Source organism: Pipistrellus kuhlii, unplaced genomic scaffold (assembly GCF_014108245.1).
Source record: "Pipistrellus kuhlii isolate mPipKuh1 unplaced genomic scaffold, mPipKuh1.p scaffold_m20_p_20, whole genome shotgun sequence".
Lineage (NCBI taxonomy): Eukaryota > Metazoa > Chordata > Mammalia > Chiroptera > Vespertilionidae > Pipistrellus > Pipistrellus kuhlii.
In genome coordinates, this window is record NW_023425516.1 from 12768424 (window position 1) to 12789558 (window position 21135).

Sequence of the window (21135 nt, forward strand, 5' to 3'; positions counted from 1 at the left end):
GCTCTGGAGAAGGCCTCTTTAGCACATGTCTTCCTGTCAAGAGTAATCCCTCTTCAGAAATACATCTCATCATTAGACAGCCCTTTTTAAATAATGAGATGTAGGTATTTACCAGTTTTCATGGCAGCGAGCCTCCTCCTACTGACTACTTCATCCAGCACTAACACCTCTCAGGTTCTGTAGCCTTTCACCCTCCAGGCTCTATCTGGCCATTTGTTATGATAGCACAAGTAGATTAGTGCTTGAACTGAAATGTTTTTCTAGGCTCTCACATAGTAGATGCCTTGAATAGATTAGATAGATTAGACTTTATAAACCCTTTGCATCTTGCCAAACTCTGCTTAAACAAATGACTATTGGATTTTCATCATCCTATTTTTTTTTCTTCCCAGCATGTGTGAACTGTGTGCGGTGGTCAAACAGTGGGATGTATTTAGCTTCTGGGGGAGATGACAAACTGATTATGGTGTGGAAGCGGGCTACGTAAGCATCATTTTCCTTTCTTCACATTTTATTTTTAGCTTCTTTGCTGGTCTTTTTCACAGTCACTTTCTTTACCCTGGCACTGAAGTCCCCAGAGTCCCAACTTCATAAGAAACAGGAAGCACACGTAGGCCAGGAGCAGGGGGCCTGACCAGGGCGTCAGAAGGCCACCAGCCTCCCTCGTGACCTGCTCAACTGTCCCTTGCCAGGCAATAAGGTTTCCACCTAAAAAGAAAGGGTGAATCCCTTCCATAACCCTTTCTTTTTAGGTGGAAACCCAATGCTGATGTTATGGCTTCCTTTGTTTTGTTCTTTAAATGAGATTTCCCATCATGTAATGTGGTGAAAAGTCACGGTGCTCTGATGGAATCTGGGAAGGGGTCCAGAGCCTGCCCTCTTAGCCATTCACCTCATTTTCTGTCTGCCTCAACCCTGACCGCTAAGGAGTCCTCACTTGAAAGCCCTTTCTCTGCACCAATAGTGAGCTAACCATCACCTAGAAAACTCTTCTTTACACCTAGGCTGCTGCTCAGGGTGGGTCCTGGGGCTCTTCCATACCAGTCCCCAGGCCAGTCAAACCTACCCCACTGCTCAGCCAGAGTGGCCCTATGGCCGTGGCTTTGAGACAGAGGCACACTGTCCCACCCAGCTGCCCCAGCAAGGTCTTTGTGAGTTTGTGAAGAATTCTACAGGAGTGAAGGCTGTCAACAGAGGCATGTCAGTGGTGTAGGCACCACCTCCCCGGGAGCCCACGTGACTGCTTGAGTGCCAGGAGCTAGTACCCATGATTCAGGTGCTTTCTCTGCCTCAGCTGTTAAGGCCGAGGCCTTCAATTCTTTGTAAGAGGGCTCAAAAACTACTGTTTATTCTGCTTGCTGCTTTAGCCAATATAAATAATATTAAGTATATAATTTGGAAAACTAAAAAATATAAAAGAAAAATATGATAATCCCCCCACCTAAAGAAAGCTATGGTTAATATTTTGGTGTTATTTATGTGTGTCCTGATCCATTTTCCATGCGTACATGTAATTTTTTCGTTACATAGTGACATATTTTATATGTCCTGTGGCCTCCTTCTTTTGCTTAGTTATATATTGTGAACATTTTCCCAGGCAGCGGCTAGTCTTTCACCACACGCTTTGTGATAACTGTGTAATATTTCATCAAGTGCAAATAATTTACCCATCAGCTCCTGCTGATCAGCAATTCAGTGCTTCCACCATTGTCTGATTTTGCTTTGTTCTGTCTGCCATGATAAGCCATGCTGCAGTGAGCATCTCTGTGCAGTGCCAGAGCCTCCGTGGAGTGCCGTTCTGATTCCTCTCTCACACAGGTACATCGGCCCCAGCACTGTCTTCGGCTCCAGTGGTAAGCTTGCCAACGTGGAGCAGTGGCGATGTGTCTCCATCCTCCGGAGTCACTCAGGCGGTGAGTGGGGCTGCCTGTTGGGTTGGGCGGCCCCAGCAGCTGTCTGAGACCAGCAGCAGTACCTTCAGCAGCTCTGTGTCTGGGTCACCCTTCCCCATCACCATCGGTCATACCCTGCCTGTCCCTCAAGGTCTGTGCAGTCATCGTCCCCACTGCCTGCCTCCAGCTGCATTCAGTGCCCCCACTCCTGCCCTCATGGGGTATATGTTTATATTTTTAATGTAGAACTCCCCACGTTCTGCTGTTTATCCTGGTGAACTGAGTCACTACCTTCATCAGTGGATCACTAAGTCCGTAAGCGCACTTTATTTATTCCACAGAAACTACAATACAGGGGCCCAATGACGTTTTTTATTTGACCCTGAGTATGTTTGCAAAGTGTTGTAAATAGACTTAGACACATTTTGCCAATTTGGACTGAAAAGGAGAAATGTCAGTCCGTCAGTTGCAGTCTAAAACCATGTGATGTGCACTTTGTTAGGCAGGAGAGATGCCAGAGCAAATATCACTTAGTCTTACCTCAGAAAGCCTATGGTCTCTCTTGCCCTGGACTATCCTGGAGGGTTTCCCAGGCAGGGAGAACAGCAAAAGTGAGAGGTTTTCAGTGAATGAGTAGGCAGCACTTCACCACTGTTGGGTCTTTATATACAAGGCAGGAAACAGCACAGAGTGGGGCTAGCTGAGTGTACAGGGACCAGGTCATGGAAGGCTCATGCTCCCTTTTAATGAGTGTGTCCTTTATTGTGGAAGAGGCAGGGAGTCACTAAAAGCTTTGAAGCCAAGAGGGAAATCCTTCTGACAGCTGTGGGGAAAAGAAGGTTGTGTCAGTGGTTCAGATAAAAACTAAGGGCCTGACATAGATCTATGATAAATGGAATAGAGAGGAAGAGACTATTTGGGAAATTGTTAGGATAGAGCAAGGGGAGTGTTGAAGGAAAGTCCTAGCTGGGTGCATGAATAGCCAGTGGTTGTCCTCTACTGAAATCATAAGAAGAATAGTCTTATGGGATGGACACCAGTTCATTGTTGGGTAAGCTATGTTTGAGGGAATTGGGGAGAGAATGTCAAGAGACTGTTGGAATGGAGCTTAGAGCTCTGAGGGAAACATTGGACAGGAGTGAGAGGTTTGGAAAGCATCAGCTATATGTATGCTCAGCAAATATTCTGCAGACACTTTGAAGGTGAACAAACTCACCTCTTGGTGACCAGATTGATTCTAAATTTGTGAAAGCTGACAGTAGCCTTTTGTTATTGTTGATAATAGTAAAAGTCTGGAATTTACTCTTACTGTTCCCAGCTGCTCACTGTGGAGTCTAGATGGGTTTCTGGAACTTTGGCACAGATAGCTATGAGGGTGTTCAAGCATGAGGTGGGGCCTCAGGCTTTTATGGGGCTCCTCACCTGAGACTCGGGCTGAGCCATAACCTTGATTTCTCTTCTGGCCTTGCTGAGAAGGTGCCATCTAAGGAGAGATCAAATGGAGGTGGAGGAACAACTATGTAGTCTTCCAAAGAGCTTTCCAGGAAAAGGGGACAGCCAGGGCAACAGCCCTGGAGTGTAGATGTGTGGTTGGTGTGTGCAAGGAAGCACAGAGCTAGGGTAGAGAGAGTGAACGGGTGGGGAACATGGGTTATGATGGAGGCTCTTCCTTAGTGAGGCAGGGCTGAGCAGGGTTTTGAGCAGAGGAGTGGGGAGGCCTTGTCAGCTGTATGGAGTTCACATTGTGGGAAACTAAAGGGCAGCACTGGGGAGGTCATTGAGGAGGCTGCTGACAGTCTAGGTGAGAGTCCATGGCAGTTTGGGTCTAGGTCATAATGGTGGAAGTCAGGAAAAGTGGTCAGATGCAGATTTCTTGGTGGATGGGATATGGGGTGTGAGATAAACAGAGGAATTGGGGTGAGATCAGAATGTGGCCTGAACAGTGGAAAAGATGCAGTTGCCATTACTTGAGGTGGGAGTGTGTGTGGGTGGGACAGAAATGTTTGCTGGATTTTGGGCATGTTGTTTGCGTTGCCTAGCAGCAGTGTAAGTGGACCTACTGTGTAGGCATATAGATAGACAGAAAGATAGATAGATAGATAGATAGATAGATAGATAGATAGATAGATAGATAGATAGATAGATAAAAGTCTAAGCGACGATTGAACCAGTATACTCAACACACTGGCATGGAAACATGGAACAGACTGATGAATTGGGGTGGGGGGGGAGCAGGAAGAGATTAACCAAAGATCTTATATGCATACAAGAGGCCGGGTGCATGGATTTGTGCACCAGTGGGGTCCCTCTGTGGGGTTTGGGCCGAAACCAGCTTCCAATATCCCCCGAGGGGTCCCAGATTGCAGACGTCAGCAGTGACTCCAAAGGGCATCCGAAAGAATAAGGAAACCTGTGGAAGCTACATTGTTTGTCACAGAGTGACAAACTAACAACATTGGGTAAAACTAAAAATTGAAGTAGGCTAGTGTACCTAAATAGAAAGAATTATTTCCCATTGGGATAGAGTAAACATTAGCAGTTTGTGGTGAGCTCACTAAATACCGCATACACCAAAATAAACCTCAGATATTAAAGAGAGGAACATTCTAAATAATTAAAACAGAAGAAAAACAATTGAATATGTATCAAACCTCTAGCAGAAGGAATGTTTTTTAAGGTTAACAGGCAGTAAAGGATGTCACAAAGAAGAATAATAGTTTGCTACATAAATCTACAATATAGGAAGGCAAACTGATGGAATTTGCAGCTAATGCCTGTAGTATCAATAGTCCATGGAGCCTAGCTGGTGTGGCTCAGTGGTTGAGTGTCAACCTATGAATTAGAAGATCATGGTTTCATTCTTGGTCAGGGCACATGCCTGAGTTCCAGACTCAATCCCCAGTAGGGGGACATACAGGAGACAGCTGATCAGTGATTCTCATTGATGTTTCTATCTCTCCCACTCCCTTACTCTCTGAAATCACTAAAAATATATTTTTTAGAAATAGTCCATGGAAATGGCAAAGAAAATCACGTCTCCTTTCTGGATTCCTAGCTAACCATGTCTCTGCTCTTGGACTTGGGCACCACGGTGAAGTCCTGGGTTCACATGTCTGCCCTCCTGGACTCAGCTCCTAGGGGAGGTTCTGGGTCCTTGTATTTATTAGACCGCTGCACAGTCTAACAAATGCACAAATAATTATGCACATTATGACCTAGGTCCAAACTGCACAGGAGCACTCATCAAAACAGGAGCACTAATGGTATATGTACAAAGATAATAATTTAATTAAAAAAATTAAAAAACAAAAACAAGAGCACTATCATCTAAGGACAAGACAACTCTAGACAAACAGATGTGAAAAGCCTGCACTTTCACTACTAATCAAAGTAAACTTAAAATATAACAAGTTACAAGGGAAAAGATCATAATCCTCAAGTTATTAGGGGAGTCTTGAAATGGACCTTCTGCTTATAGAAGTGTGAAGTCATAGAGGTCTTTGAAAAGCAGTCTGCAGTGTTAAGAGACTCCAGACTTAGGAAAGTTCAGATTTCTTCCCAGATTCCCACTTTGGGGTAATGGGCTCAAAGGAACAATCCAGGATGTGGAGAGTGACACATACCCACATGCTCATTAGTATGAAAAACGGGAACCCAGTCAAAGTTCATTGTTAAATTAGGTCTGTTTGTGGTAGCAAATGCTCTCAACGACATAGAACGCAGAACAAATCAAAATAAGCCCTGAAGATCACATATACTGTTAGAATGTTACAGCAGCATTCCCGTGCATGCAGCATGAAACGCAAATGTGGGCAAATTCATCCAGCTGTCACTGAAGATATTTTTTTTAATATATTTTATTGATTTTTTACAGAGAGGAAGGAAGAGGGATAGAGAGTTAGAAACATTGATGAGAGAGAATCATCGACCAGCTGCCTCTTGCACACCCCCTACTGGGGATGTGCCTGCAACCACGGTACATGCCCTTGACTGGAATTGAACCTGGGACCTTTCAATCCGCAGGCCAATGCTCTAACCATTGAGCCAAACCGGTTTCGGCTGAAGATATTTTTTAATTAGAAAAAAATACAATAGAAATTTTGAAGATTTTGCTTACACTTTTTGAAAATCCTATGAGGAAAGGACTCGAAAGCTAATAACTTGCTGCTGTGTTCCTCTTCATATCACCAGCTCTTCTGTGTGCCTAGCATGGCATCAGGCAATAAGAGCACGGTCAGTAAGACCGTGCCCATCACACCTGCATGTGAGATGGGCATTGTCACCATCACGTTGACTTTTATAGATGCTTTGGAGTGTGCCTGATGCCTTCCTACAGCAATTCTCACATTTAATCCTCACAGCAACCCTCTGAGGAAGTTGCTTGCTTATGTATGTGTGTATGTATGTATGTATGTATGTATTTATTTAGGATAGGTCCTATTGTATTGTAAATCCTCATTCTTCAGATGTGAAAACTGAGTCACAAAGAAATGAGTATGATTAATTGTGTTTGGCAGCTCCATAGGGAAGGGGAACTCCTGTCAGATCTTGGAGAAGAGCTAATTCATGAGGAAAAGGGTCTGAAGATGGCTTCACTCTCAGTCAGTAGCTATTAAGCTCTGACTGTGTCAAGCTCTCCACTGAGTGTAGAACCTGCAATGCTCAAAGGGCTGTGTGAGGTAGGCCCAGTTAGAATGGAGTGAGCTTAGCGGGGTTGAGGAGCAAGCCACAGACCCAATAGGTATCAGAGCCGTGATTTTAATAGGTGGGTGCAATGCCACAAGACACCAAGCTTTCAGCTGTGCCCTGAGTCGTCTCGTGTATGAAAGGGGTAGGGCAGGATCAGTTAGATCCTTGAAAATTTATGACCAATTGATAATCAATAGTAGGGAAGTTTTGCAGATTGGTTACAAAAAGAGTCTACTTTTGATGGTCCTAGGTCAAGTCTCTTCAAACATGACACCAGCTGGCAGATGGGTGGTACTGCTTGCCCCCCTTGCCAACTCTGCACTCCAGGTAAGACACTCAATGCCAGCCCTCTGTCTTCCAGATGTGATGGACGTAGCATGGTCTCCTCATGACGCCTGGCTGGCTTCGTGCAGCGTGGATAACACTGTCGTCATCTGGAATGCAGTGAAGTTCCCAGGTCTGGGCCTCCCCTGGCTGGGGGGTGGCAGGAATGGGTTGCTCCTCATCCTGCTGCCTATTGGTGTCTGGAGCAAGATTGCTCTCTCTGGCTGGTGGCAGCATGTGTCTCACAGTGGACAGGGATCCATGTGTCTTGTCAGTAATTCAGTTATTTTTCTTAATCAGTTATATTTAAGGTTTTAAAAGAGTTTTATGTTAAAGAAAAATAGTAAACATGTGCCACAAATCATGAGGGTGACACACTGACAATTGGCATTGGGGACCTCGCCCAGCTTGTGCTCAGCTTGCCCTGACACCCCTACCCATGCTGTGCCTTCACGTGCACCCCAGCATCTCTACACATATGCCCTCAAGGGTCGCCGTTCCACCACTGGGCTCTGGCCTCAGCTCAGTTGCCACCTGCTCTGTGACACCCTTGAGCAGATGCAGGCTAGCAAATCTAGTTTTGCAAAAGATTAATTTTTCATATTAATGTGTTTGAAGTCATGACAGATGGCATAACCTGGCATAGCACTGCAGTTTATACCTAGTAAGATACTTCTTATGCTCCTGCTTCATATCTAGATATGTTTTCCTCGTGGGCTGAAAAGCATTGGCCAAGTGCACTCCTAAAGTTCCTTCTCTTGGTTGGCCATCCCATAACCCATGGATTGTAGTTCATGTTTCTATACAGATTCATCGTTTTCCTCTAAGTAACAACTTTCCAATCTCTTATTTTCCTTCACAGAAATTCTAGCTACTCTGAGAGGTCATTCTGGCTTGGTAAAGGGGTTGACTTGGGACCCTGTTGGTAAATATATTGCCTCTCAAGCTGATGACCGCAGCCTGAAGGTGTGGAGGACGCTGGACTGGCAGTTGGAGACCAGCATCACCAAGCCTTTTGATGAGGTAACGAGACAGCCTAGAGAACTCAGCCTGCACCCTTCCTGGCCTCCGTGCACAGAGGAGCTGGCTGGGGTGGTGCTTGGTGGGCGAATCAGAGTCTGGCGGCCTGAGCAGACTGTCCGAGTTCTCTGGGCTGGGCATTTGGCCCTAAGAGTCAGGAGATGAAAATCTTTCATTTCTCAGATGTTATCAAAAGTCTGCCTTTGGAGTGAAAATAATTTAAAAGTTTTAAAGCTAAGGAGATACCCCACAACCTTGTGCCACACAGCTGGCTGCCACAGACATGGATGAAAGTATTTCTCACCATGTGACGTTTATATTGCACTGCCCCCGGGATGGATGGGAGGACAGGGGGTGGAAGTAGTTCTCTCCTGTATTTTTCCTGACTGCGGTGGCATTGCTCACTGACTTCCACTGCAGGCCAGCTGACTTTCTTGAGTAAGAGTTACAGTACAGTTTGCAAAATGTCTGGAGATCAGACTGCAGTGGCTTGTCTATAGTGTGTTACTGTCTCTTCTATTTGAGTTCTCATTCTATATGGGGTCAACACTCAAACTCACCATTATTCATCAGACATTAAGTGCCTGCTATGTACAAGGCAGTACTGTGGTTTATCCAGACTTTACAAACCTCTTCTCCTTTGCTGGTAGCATAACCAGGCTTTGGGTGCGGAGATAGGCTTTGAGAGAGCAGGTGATGTGACTCCAGGTCACAGAGACAGGTTTCTGAGGGTCAACAGGGCTCTTTCTCCACTGCAGTGAATGCTCTACAGACCTCATGGAGTGGAATTAAAAGGTGCTGGCAGGAAAAAGGGGGTAAGTGGCCAGATAGATGTGGCCCATACAGAGTTAATAGTTAAAAGAGTTGTCCATACAAGCGGAATCTCAGAGGGAGGGCTGTGGAGGGTGGGTGGGAGGTAATCAAGCAAAAACCTTGTAAGCATATATCCATAACCTATGGATACAGACAATAGGGTGCTGAAGGCCTGGGGGCAGGGCGGGGGGCCGGGGAGACGGTCATAGGGGGAAAAGGGGACATATGTAATACAATAAAGAATTACTAAATTTTTTTTAAAAGAGAGTTGTCCGTCCTACAGATCCTCTCAGGGCCTTCCCTACTGTGCTGTGCTCAGCTCCTGTGGTAGTGGAGTATGCCATGGCTCCAACTCTCCTCTGACAGAGCCTTTTAGTTGTGTCATCTGGAGAGGCTGGAGTTACAGCTGTCTGTATAACCAGAAGCTTGGGTACAGGCTCCACCATCACACATTTATAAATCAGAGTTCAAGTTTATTATTATTATCATTATTATGTATTAATATGTTTTATTTATGAACTGGATTTGGTTCTTAATCTTAGATTTTTTTTTTTAATATATTCTATTGATTTTTTACACAGAGGAAGGGAGAGGGAGAGTCAGAAACATCAATGAGAGAGAAACATCTATCAGCTGCCTCCTGCACACCCTCCACTGGGGATGTGCCCGCAACCAAGGTGCATGCTTTGACAGGAATCTGATCTAGGACCTTTGAGCCCACAGGCCAATGCTCTATCCACTGAGCCAACCGGCTAGGGCTAGAATGGTTTTTTGTTGTTTTTTTTAAACTATGTTTCCCATTCCGGCTTCCTTGCTTCTTCATAGTCCAATCTTGGTCAACAGGAGAAAGTAATACCATTGTTCTACATCTTACTTTAAAAAAGAACATTACTTCAAAGAGAAGAACATGGTCACCTGGTCGCCTTTTGGGGTGGAGTCCGCCAGATGGGGGTGATGCTGCCAGGCAGGCAAGTGGGCGCCAGGGAGTGTGTGTGTCCCCGGTAACCTGGGTCTCACTTGTCCTTGTAACCGATTCTCAAATTTATTTATTTATTTTTTTAATATATTTTTATTGATTTCAGAGAGGAAAGAAGAGGGAAAGAGAGAGAGAAACATCCATGATAAGAGAGAATCATGGATCGCTTGTCTCCTGCAAGTCCCCCACAGGGGGGGTCGAAGCCACAACTGGACATGTGCTCTTGATAGGAATCAAACCTGGGACCCTACAGTTCGCAGGCCGATGCTCTATCTGCTGAGCCAAACTGGCTAGGGCTCAAATTTATTCTTGAGTTCCCTTTTGGTCACAAGGTTGGCCTTGATTTCCTTTTAAGCACAGATGTTTTTTTCAGTGTGGAGGGACAACCCATGTGTTGCGGCTCAGCTGGTCACCTGATGGACATTACCTGGTGTCTGCCCACGCCATGAACAACTCTGGCCCCACCGCCCAGATCATCGAGCGGGAGGGCTGGAAGACCAACATGGACTTCGTCGGACACCGAAAAGCTGTGACTGTCGTGGTGAGTGTGCTCAGAGTGGTCCCCTCAGCAAGGCTGGCTCACCAAGGCCGAGATTCAGCACATGTCAGGTCCTAGTTTTATTTTAAATACTTATGTTTTGGCATTTAAAAATTAAACTTAAAAAATAGAATACGTACTCATGTGTTTATTGGCAAACTTTACAAAATCAGCCTTTGATTAGTGACACTAGCTCTGCACTAGTCTCTTTACACATTCCGGTCTGCTGGTGGTGCTCACGCATGGTGGTCCTGACAGGTGCCCCACCCACTAGGCTCTGGAGGACACAGGTGCAGTTTGAGCGTCCATGGAGCCCGGGCACTTGTCCCAGAGCCTGCTAGTGGCCTGTGTAGCTTCCGGGCTGTGCTTTGGATCACTGGAGTGCTTGTCTGATTCTGGAGCTGTCCCTGTTTTGATGTGGAAGAGGGAAGAGTGCCAGAAGATGTGTTATTCTCTCAGGCTTCAGAGAATAACACTTTTTATGCTTTTGGATGACTTTCATTGAAGAATCTCTTGAGAGTACCCAAGGCAAACACTATGAGGACCAGAATTTCCTCAACACTGGCTACCACAACTAAGTCAATAGATTGACAGGCGAAGGATGATAGAAGTGAAGGATCATCTAGGCCCCTGACCTCAGTTTTTTTATTTATCAAAATGGGCTCCTTCTTCCCATTGTTTAAAGTGATAATATATACCATATAATGTGACTTTAACTTACGCAAATAAAATATCACTTCTTTAATATTTTATGTTGGAGTCCATGTAAGATCTTGTTTGAAACTAGGACCATGTTGCTAAAATGTTTGAAAGTCACTGCTTCGTAGTTAGCATAGTGCTTCCACATGACTCTCTCAAGTGAACCTCATGGAGCAACTGTGTGAGGTGGTTGTGAAGACTCAAGCCCAGAGTACGTACCTCTGGGTTCCAGGTTCTCCGGTTTCTGGCCATTCCTGCCTGCCCTCTGGAATTAGAATCCTTTTGGACCACCTAACATATCCTTGCCTTTCAGTTTTCCTGGCTTAGGAGATTTCAACTCTTAGTCTAGAGCTCCCAACCCTTTTCAATTCAGGAAAGCAGCAAAGACCTCCATGTGTGCTTCCAACCTTTCCAGAAATGATGCCCTCGTTACACTTAGCCTGATGTAGCCATCATCCCTGTTTGTGAGGTCAAAGCAGGGCTGCTCAGTCTTTGTAAGACAGTATTGACTGAGCAAGAAATAAAGGGAAAGGAAAGGAGCACTGGAACAGCTCCCCTCAGGACCTTGTCCCTAAAGCTCAGGTCCTAGAGCTGGTCCTGCCCAAGCCGGGGGGGACTCAGTAGCTCCCTTGCCATGGACCTGACTGTGGGCCCAGCCTGGGGAGTTGGTATAGACTGTTTCAAATCCTCCTCTCACCACTTACTCATTTGGTGACTCAGCACATGTGTTTTGGCCTCTCTGAATCTCACTTCAGCCTCAGCAAAATGCCTCCTGGGTAGTTGTAAAGATCAAGTAACATGCTGAGTGCCTGGGCCAGGAAGATGTCTATGTGGACTGCCCATCGGTGGACTGCAGTTGTGGTATATTTGTAATACTGGGCATGCGGTACATGCTTGATGCTTGATCAATTATTTTAGCATTTGTTATTTGGCTTTAGAAATTCAACCCAAAAATCTTCAAAAAGAAGCAGAAGAATGGGAGTTCTGCGAAGCCCAGCTGCCCGTACTGCTGCTGTGCTGTTGGCAGCAAGGACCGTTCCCTCTCTGTCTGGGTGAGCGCCCCCCTTCTGCCCCCCCCCCTCCCCCATCATGAGCTTTTGCTGCTCCTGCAAGGTGACAGGATTCAGGGCTGGTGAAGGTTTGGAAGCCTGCCAGAGAGGGACCCTGCTTCCACCCCGTACCCGGAGTCAGGCCCACCCATTACCCCTAAGGAAGCACTGAAGACGGCCTCAGCCCAGCCAGAGCAGCTCTGGTGTCCAGACTCAAGGAACACTTTAGTTGGCATGTTGTGTTTGCTTCACTTAAAAACCCTACATCAACATACAACCTAGATGAAGTATACAGCTCAGAGCATTGCCAAAACATGTTTACACATGTAACCATCAGCCCAGAATCCTCTGCCAGAGCAACCATTCTAATGACATGGTTATGTATGCTATTACATTTAATGATAGTTTATTCCTTATTAATTTCCCCATAAGCGGAAGATTTGAAGATTATCCTCTGACTGCATTTATTATGGTCATTCGTCACAGAAATTGATTGCTGTGTACACTGTGATTTTTTCAGGCCCACTATTCATGTTACATCCATTCCAGAACCTGAACCCTAGTGCCATCATAGGCAGTTCCAGGCATGTTCTTCCTGGCCTGGGGCTCCATTCATGGTGCTTTGACCAAAGCATCACTGATCCTGTGCTCATGTTTCTTATAAAATTGAGGTCAGTTGCTCACACAGATCCAGATTTCTGAGGGGTCTGTAGACACATTTTTGGGATGAGGGGCAGAGTTCTTTTTTCTGGAAGTACAGTTAGGGTGGGGGCAAGATTCTTCTGGTAGATTCCAGGTAGCTCAGATTCCAGCCCTCTCCTCAGAATTAGGATGGTTGAAGGAACTCCTTTTCCCACAAAAACAGTCCTAGCCTACTGGAAGCTTCCATAGTACTTGGTAGGAGCCCTGCAGAAGGGTATTCCCACCCAGCCTACCGCTCTGTGGCCCCTGTCAACAGGAAGTCATGACACTATGAGAGGTGGATCTCACGTGGGAGCATGCAGACAGTGCAGGGCCCAACGTTACAATCACTAGATCATGTATATGCACGTGTGAATGTTCTGCAGTCATCTATAACAGATGTTTACAGGATATTTAATGACATGCTCAGTGGATATTAAATGAAAAGGCAGGCATGTGCCTTATTTTGTAGACCAGAAGAAAGTAACTCACCCAACATTAATAGTGGTTAACTTTGGGTCTGGATTAGGGCAACATAAACTGTTTTTGTGTGTTTATGAACTGTCCGCACACAGTGTAGAATGAGCCTGTGTGACCTATGTAGCCGCTTACACCAAACCTTGTACAAATGTGTTCCACAATTCCTTGGGCCCAGAAGATATGCTGCGTTTTCTCTGGAACTATTTTCCGGCCTCATTCCTGGCACACCTTCCCCTGCTTGGCAGCCCTTCCCTGCTCAAGCCTTGGCCCTTCCAGAGTCCCCTACTCCGTCATTGGTTGTCTGTGTATGCAGTCATCTCCCCCGCCAGATCCCTTCAGACAAGGGAGCATTCTAGTTTGCCTGTTTCGGCAAGCTTTGGTTTCTACAGTTTGGAATCTTGGTCATCGATGTTCGAAATTCTGACCAAGTCTTCTAGGTCTGATAATGTTAACTGAGCTGAATGAACAAAATAAGGTTTTCATTCATTTATTAATCTTTGCTGCTGCTTTCTTTCCAGCTCACGTGTCTAAAACGACCTTTGGTTGTCATCCATGAGCTGTTTGACAAATCCATCATGGATATTTCCTGGTAAGGTGGATTCCTGTATTATTAGGCTTAGGAAAGGAAAAGCCACACATTGGAACACGAGACCCCTTGATGTGATTAGTGTCAGGTAGCCAGCGACCCACTCCAGGTTTGACACCGAAGCAGACACCAGGGTGCTGTTTGTACGTGATTCAAGAAAGGGCAAGCGGTTTATTGTATTGAGATAGTAGAGTCGGCGATATGGGAGGGGAGTGGACTGACTGTTTTCGGGGAAAGGGAGGGAGAAAGAGACTGAACATAAACTGTGCACCTATGGATGAGGACAATGGGGGGGGGGGGGAAGGGGGCGGAGGATGGGGTGGAAACCTGTTGGAAGGGGGAAGAAATGAGGAACCTTTGTAATAATATGAACAATAAAGATTGATTTTTAAAAAAAAAGAAGAAGAAGAAAGGGCAGCGTGGTCCTGCTTGTGGGAGAGTATATACTGCTGTGCTCTTTGCTCTGTTGGGATTTGCCCTGGAAAATGCTTTCTCCAACAAACTGGTATTTAGAAAAGGAGAATGCTGTGATCTTCACTTCACTCTGTCCTTGCATGAACCAGATTAGCATAGGTATGGAGGCACAGTCTGCCTCTCAGTGACCTCATTTAGATTTGTACTCCCCCACATGGTTTTTTTTTTTAATGGTTTTAAAAATAAGATAAAAAAAATAAAATTCTTACAAAATACATGATGAAAGATACTTTGTGAATGTGCTTAGAACTAAAGGATGCCAGAACCTTCTGAGACTCTATTGTCTGACCTATCCGCATCCCCATCCCCACAAGGCCACAACAGGGACTCGGAGATTCTCATTGTCTACCTGGAGCTCTGCCCTGCTGTCCTCTCGCAACAACCACTGAGGCACGGGTGGGCACCACAAGGCTTGCTCCAGGCTGCTAATGGTCTTCTCTTTCAGGACTCTGAACGGGCTGGGTATCCTGGTGTGTTCCATGGATGGCTCTGTGGCATTCCTAGATTTCTCCCAGGACGAGCTCGGAGACCCCCTGAGCGAGGAGGAGAAGGTAGGAGAATAACATTCTGCGGGCTAGTGACCTTTGTGTGCTGCGCATGCTCTGAGGCCACAGAAATGGCCATGATAGCTCTGAGAGGCCCCTTCAATTGGACCCTCATCTTGTGACATACACGGATACATTGTTTCTCTTCTTTTTTTAAATAATTCTTTATTGTTGAATATGTACTTTGTTTCTTAACGTATTATTGGGTGTTCATCTTTTATAAGCCTAATCCTTGTTTTTTTTTAGAAAGTAGATTAATTTAAAAATGAATCTCGGTTCATGTCAGAAATCAGTCTGGAAGGAAGAATAAAACCATTTTGGGCATCTCTTCCTGAACTGATAATCAGCCACACATGGGAGGGTTCTCCCTGGGAGAGAGCCTGAGCGAGCTCCCAAGGGTCCCCGTTCACCTCACCTTCCCCGTTGTCGTGCTAACAAGGCTGCCATGGAGCAGCAACTAAATAGTAATATTGACCATTTTTCAGCACTTACTATGTAACAGTCTCTGACCATATGTTTTATTTAAAATACACAAAACCCTTTAAGGCAGAACTTAACTCGTTTCATCAATGAAGTAACTAAGCCACGGAAGACAGCATGGCTCTTTGCCAAGACCATACGGTACAAGAACAGAAGCCTGACTCAGGCCCACCGATTTGGGCCAGGCCTCCTCCCTGTGCTCTGCCCAGGACAGTGTGGCCATGGGCCCTTCCTCAAGGGCTTCAGGAACGGCTCTGCCCTCACTGCTCTAGACTTAGAACCAGCCTTTGTCTGGAAGGAGCCCTGTGAAGGCTCAGAATACGTGGACAGCTCTCCCCACAGTGATTCAATTATAGCAGAAGCTTCCTCTTCAGCTACTGTGTGGAACCCCCACTCCCCAACTATGAGGTCAGGGGTAAGAGTCTGAGTTGTTGACAGCTCCTAGAATAGGGCCTGGCAGTCTCTTGTCAATACGAGGATGAGTGTCTTGGCTTCAGGTCTTCTTTCCACCTTTTCACAGTCCTCAGGGGATCCACTGTGCACTCCCACTTGGAGAGCCGCAGTAGGAGCCTATATAATAACCTGTCTAACTATCACTTCCCAGTGACAGGCAGGGACCCCGTGTATGAAGAACACTAGGGAAATACTGGCCAAATTCTGAGGGATTTAAGGGAAAGAGGACAGGAGCCAGGGGGTAAGGGAGAGAGGTTCCTGGCAACATATAGGCACACTAGGCCCTACAGGAGTGAGTCCCAAGATGCCACTTCCCCCACCAGCATCTTCTGCTGTGAGGCAGATTTCCTACTGACCTCCACATTGGTCAGTGCACGTCCTTATGTGAATCTGTTCTTTATCACACCAGTCACTCCAGTGTTCCCAGGACATTATCCCTGCCCTTGTGGGGTCCTATCGGACTTGTTTTGGCATGCGACCAGTGAGACTTGGAAAGATGGAGAGAGGGACCCGGCTCAGAAGGATCTAGACAGCAGGGAACGAGAAGGATGTCCCTAAATCAGCTGTGCTAGGCCTCCCCTTGTTCTTAGAAACACTGTTAGCAGCCCCATGGCGACCTCCAACCAAATGGGGCTGATGGCTGTAGATAAGAGCAATTAAAGCAGACTCTGGTCTCAGTATCTGATTCCCAAAGAGTGTTTGGGGTCCTTGGGTGATTTAAGAGCCTTAAGTTAGCAATTTAAGTGTCTTAACTTCAGTTCAACAAACATACCATTTGTTCTGCATCAGACATGTAGGTAGTAGGATTTTTCTACTTGGTTGCTATTCACTTTTGTCCCCAGGTATAGATACACAGAAGACTATAAACATGTAGGAAAGATACAAGACTGCTCCAGAGTCATCTAACTGGCAACAGGAGGAATAGGGTGGGAGGCAATAGAGAACTGGCATCTGGCCCTCCGGGACCCCTGCCAGAGCCAGGAGAGCTAGCACACAGTTCACCCATGGGTGAGCAGTATCTACCACTTGGCTGCTCACAGCTGGTTTGTTGTACTTTGCTTTCTCTAGAGCCACATTCACCAATCCACCTATGGGAAAAGCTTGGCTATCATGACCGAGGCCCAGCTCTCTACAGCTGTCATTGAGAACCCTGAGATGCTCAAGTACCAGCGGAGGCAGCAACAGCAGCAGCTGGACCAGAAGAGTGCCGTGGCCAGAGAGACGGGCTCAGCTGCCTCAGTCGCTGGGGTCGTCAATGGGGAGAGTCTGGAAGACATCAGGAAGGTGAGGGCTTGGCCCGATGGCACTGAGAACATAGCACATGCCCAGGGGCAGGACAAGGGGAACAGGCAGTCTGGACAGGGTACAGACATGAGTGGTGGGGAGGTGGGTGTGTGCTGGATCTGGTGTAGGAGCCAGGAATGAGCCAGTTTGGGTGGGACCATTTGGCCCGTTACGCTCAGTTACATGAGGAAGTAGTAGTGCTTAATCCACCTTTATCAAAGGCCTTTTTGCCCCAAAGAGCTCTAGAAGGGGTCATTTCTTATAGGAATTTGGCCTTTCTAGGGAATTCTATGTACTGTTAGTCCTTGAATAACATCATTTTGTCATTACAGCCTTGATGAGAAAATAAAAAATTGAGTCTTGTGTGGCGTTTGCACATTCTCCCCCTGTGTTCTCTCACATCCCAAAGGTGTGCATGATAGGTTTTCTGTCCAAGGTACGCCAGAGCTGCCAAGATAGGGCTCAAGCCACCCATGAAATAAGTGGATGGGAAAATAATCACCTTACTTGTTTTTATTAATTTTCTTTCAATGTATGTATAGCTCTCATATATTTCAGAGTTTAGTATTAGAAGTATTTTGGGTCTTTACTTAGAAGTTTGATGGTGTTTTTGTGATCAGAAATATGTCATAGGAACTTAACTCTTGTTTATATCGATTAGCCTCTGGTAAAATTGATTCCCTTGTATGTTGTTTCACTTTAAATCAGAGTTTCCAAGAACCTATCGATGACATTAAGTGAGGATTTACTGTGCTGAGAACATTAGGTTTCAGTCTCTGCCCTTAGGAAACATCTTTGAGCTCCTCTGTCTTCTCTCTGAGAGGTGGAAGGTAGAGATGGGACAAGAAGGTTAGAATTTCTTAGGGTGCTTGAACCATCTTTAGGAGTTTGTGAAGGGTGATGAACCTCCACAGGCGATTCAGACACAATGTGTGACCCTTTGTTATGAGCCCTAGTGGAAGAAAGTTTGCAAACCAGAGCTTAGAGACAAAATGTGGCTCATGGGTGCAAGTCTCATCTATTAATTCCCTTGTTCACACACACACACACACACACACACACACACACACACACCCCGTGGCCACTCACTTTGCCCTGGAACCTGGCCAGACCTGCATACTGTCATGGAGAGGATGGGGCTGAGCTGGTTCAGCTGGAGCTTTCTGTCCTTTCTGTGCCTGAAGTGGAGCATGTACCCTGATAAAAACATTTATTCTTTGTTTGAATGGCTTAGTTTAGTTGGATCAGAAGTCTGTAGAAAGGAAAGTCAGAATACATTTCCTTAGAAACCTTATTTTTTGATAATGAGATGGTTGGCATAAACGTTTCCATTCATTTATATCACTCTACTTTGCCAGAATCTTTTGAAGAAACAAGTTGAGACTCGGACAGCAGATGGTCGGAGAAGAATCACACCTCTCTGCATAGCACAGCTGGACACCGGGTACTCGTTCATTCGCCGAGCTTTCTGTGGCCTTGTGTGGGAGCTCTTCCTCTCGCCTTTCACCACTCAGCACTTTCATAATCAGGGTCTTCACAGGCTCTTGGGCAGATCTGACCCTTAGAATCTGGAAGTGAGAGAGTTGAGCCCAGCTTCCCACCAGTCTCAGAGTCCAGTGCTCCTCACGGAGCCCTTATGCAAACTTATGCTGAAGGTGGGCTGGGAAGAGCCTGTGACAAGCCAGCAGCCAAGGGCACCTTCACAGGGTCAGCGTGTCTGCACAGCCAACCCTGCTTCATCTTGCCAGGGCATTGAAAGATTCGAGGTGGAGAAGTTGGACTGATTTTCTCTTTTTCCGTTTCTTTTTTCCCTTGTATAGCTTTCTTTTTTAAATTTTATTGTAACTTAATACATATATTTATTATTGAAAAAGTCAAGGCCCAAAGAAGGACATAAACCTTACCCTTAATTCAGTCTCTTAGATATAATCAATGTCAATATTTTGGTATCTGTATCTCCAGTCTATTCCCGAGTTGTTCCTATATCTTGACCTTGCATCCATTTTAATAAATAGTCCTTTGAAGCATTAGTTTGCTGATTGTCCAGGTTTTCAGCCTGTGAATGCACCATGATTTACTTAACCAGCCCCTTAACTGTGGATTGTAGTTTTTTTTTATTATAAATGAGTATCAGCACATCTGTGACTGTTACTTCAGGTTCTTCCCACAAGTGGAACTGATGGGTGGAGAGTGGGGCTCTGAGGCACATTTCCCTGAGGAGGCAGAGAGGGGGGAAGTGAACTCAGTCACCATGTCTGTGTCTTAGCACCTATTGTTAGGCTTGCTTTCATATGGGCCATTCTGCCCAAAATTATGTATGTCGATTCAAAGAATTATAAAGTCCAATATGAAAGAAATAAATTCTCCCCTCCCCCTATAAAGGTGATTCACTCTGGGTTATATTCATGCAGTCTACTCAGAGCAACCACACGCCGTAGCCCTCTGCACATTGCAACTGTTCATCCATGAGCCTGTTCTAAATCTTCTTAGAAGTCTAAAGAGACCTTCAGTCAATGATGTGCTGATTGATCTCCTCATGTTAGGTGTTTGGGCACTGAGACCCAGTGGAGCCAGTACCAGTTTCCTGGCTCCTCCCAGAGAGTGGTTTTCCTTTTCCCCGTGCCACCTGCTGCCACCTTTTATTAGGACCAAGTCAGACCAAGTATGTGACACTGCAAGAGTTGTGGGAGTGAGGGTCATGGAAGCAGTGGAGGTGATGGTGGTGGTGGCATCCCTCCCTTGTAAGGGGGCAGAGAGAGAAGATTGCTTTCTTGCCTAGACTTGAGCCAGCTTTCTGCTATAGAACTCATTTTCTGGCACCAGAATTTGATTCTTTTGGTCTCCAAGGCTTCTTTGCCCTCCTGATACCCATATTAAAACAAATAGTAACAAACAAACAAAACAAAAAAACAAATAGTAACAGAATAGCTAATTATTAGCTTAGCTAATCAAGAAAGAAAAAAAGCACAAATATTTAACGTAGAAATAAGTGGGAAATAACTACAAATAACGAATAAATTTAAAAAATGAAAACTTTGCTGAACTCTGCAAATAAATTTGAAAATGGATGATTTTTAAGAAATAAAATTAGCAAACTGAAGAAAATCTGTACAGATTAATTATTACAGAAGAAAAAGAGGACACTATCAAATAATTAATCTGCCAAAAGCTACCAGACTAAGAAGGAAAATTCTAACACTTTGAAGTAACAGATCATTCTAATATTGAAAACATTCTAGTGCATAGAAAAGGAAGGAAAGCTTACAAAATCTTTGTCTTTGAAGTGAACACAATATTTATACCAAATCTTGACAGAAGTAGAACATAATAAGTTACTGATCAATCTCATTTCTGAATGTCAATGCAGAATCCTAAATAAATAGTAACAAACAGAACCTTACACTGTGTTAAAATGTTAATGCCCTATGACCAAGTAAAGTTTATTTTGGGAAAGCAAAGTAGTTCAAATTTGAAAAACTTAATTTACTTCTACATGTTAATATATCCCCAAAAATGATATGATCATTTCTAGAGATGCTTAAAAGGCATTTTTATTTAATTCAACATCATTCTTATTTAAAACTCAGTTAAACAGGAATAAATGGGTGCTTCATAAACTATCTTATTCAAATTAAATTAAAGAACTAAAATGTCCACTCCTCTGACTATAATTTAAGAAATTAATTCTAGAGATCCTTGCTCAGTCAAGAGAAACAATAAATTGGGTAGGAAATGGTAAATGTGTTATTATCTAAATATGATATGTTATCTAAATAAGAGAATCAACTGGAAAAACTTCCATAGACAATAAAAGAAGAAAATAAGGTGACTATCCACAAACTACATGATGAGATCAAGTAACACCAACTACTTTTAGAAAATAAGAAGAAATGCCCTAGCCGGTTTAGCTCAGAAGATACAACATCAGCCTGTGGACTGAAAGGTCCCAGGCACATGCCAGGGTTGTGGGCTTAATCCCCATTAGGGGATGTGCAGGAGGCAGCCAATCAATGATTCTCTCTCATCATCATTGATGTTTCTCTCTCTCCCCCTCTCCCTTCCTCTCTGAAATCAATAAAAAAATATATTTTTTTAAAGAAATTTATTAAAATTGTCAGTGAGGGTGTGGGGTTATAGACAATCATAGACAGG

The 21135-nt window shown here is 44.9% G+C and overlaps 1 protein-coding gene across 7 annotated transcripts in view; it reads left to right on the forward strand.

Moving 5' to 3' along the window:
* The window catches only part of LOC118725574 (protein HIRA), a 59393-nt gene that overhangs the window by 17486 nt on the left and 20772 nt on the right, over nucleotides 1-21135 (forward strand). For 5 of the 7 annotated variants that reach the window (XR_006742354.1, XM_036449508.2, XM_036449509.2 and 2 more), the window contains 10 exons: nucleotides 393-483; nucleotides 1819-1913; nucleotides 6943-7038; nucleotides 7768-7928; nucleotides 10088-10255; nucleotides 11890-12003; nucleotides 13680-13750; nucleotides 14667-14772; nucleotides 16768-16983; nucleotides 18342-18427. Coding sequence is in view for 6 of the 7 variants with exons in the window: in XM_036449508.2 (XP_036305401.1) it covers nucleotides 393-483; nucleotides 1819-1913; nucleotides 6943-7038; nucleotides 7768-7928; nucleotides 10088-10255; nucleotides 11890-12003; nucleotides 13680-13750; nucleotides 14667-14772; nucleotides 16768-16983; nucleotides 18342-18427 (1204 nt within the window). In the remaining variant the exon portion in view is untranslated. Of the gene's footprint in view, nucleotides 1-392; nucleotides 484-1818; nucleotides 1914-2138; nucleotides 2208-6942; nucleotides 7039-7767; nucleotides 7929-10087; nucleotides 10256-11889; nucleotides 12004-13679; nucleotides 13751-14666; nucleotides 14773-16767; nucleotides 16984-18341; nucleotides 18428-21135 lie in introns of all 7 variants that reach the window. The other 2 variants (XM_045585502.1, XM_045585499.1) reach the window with 2 other exon arrangements.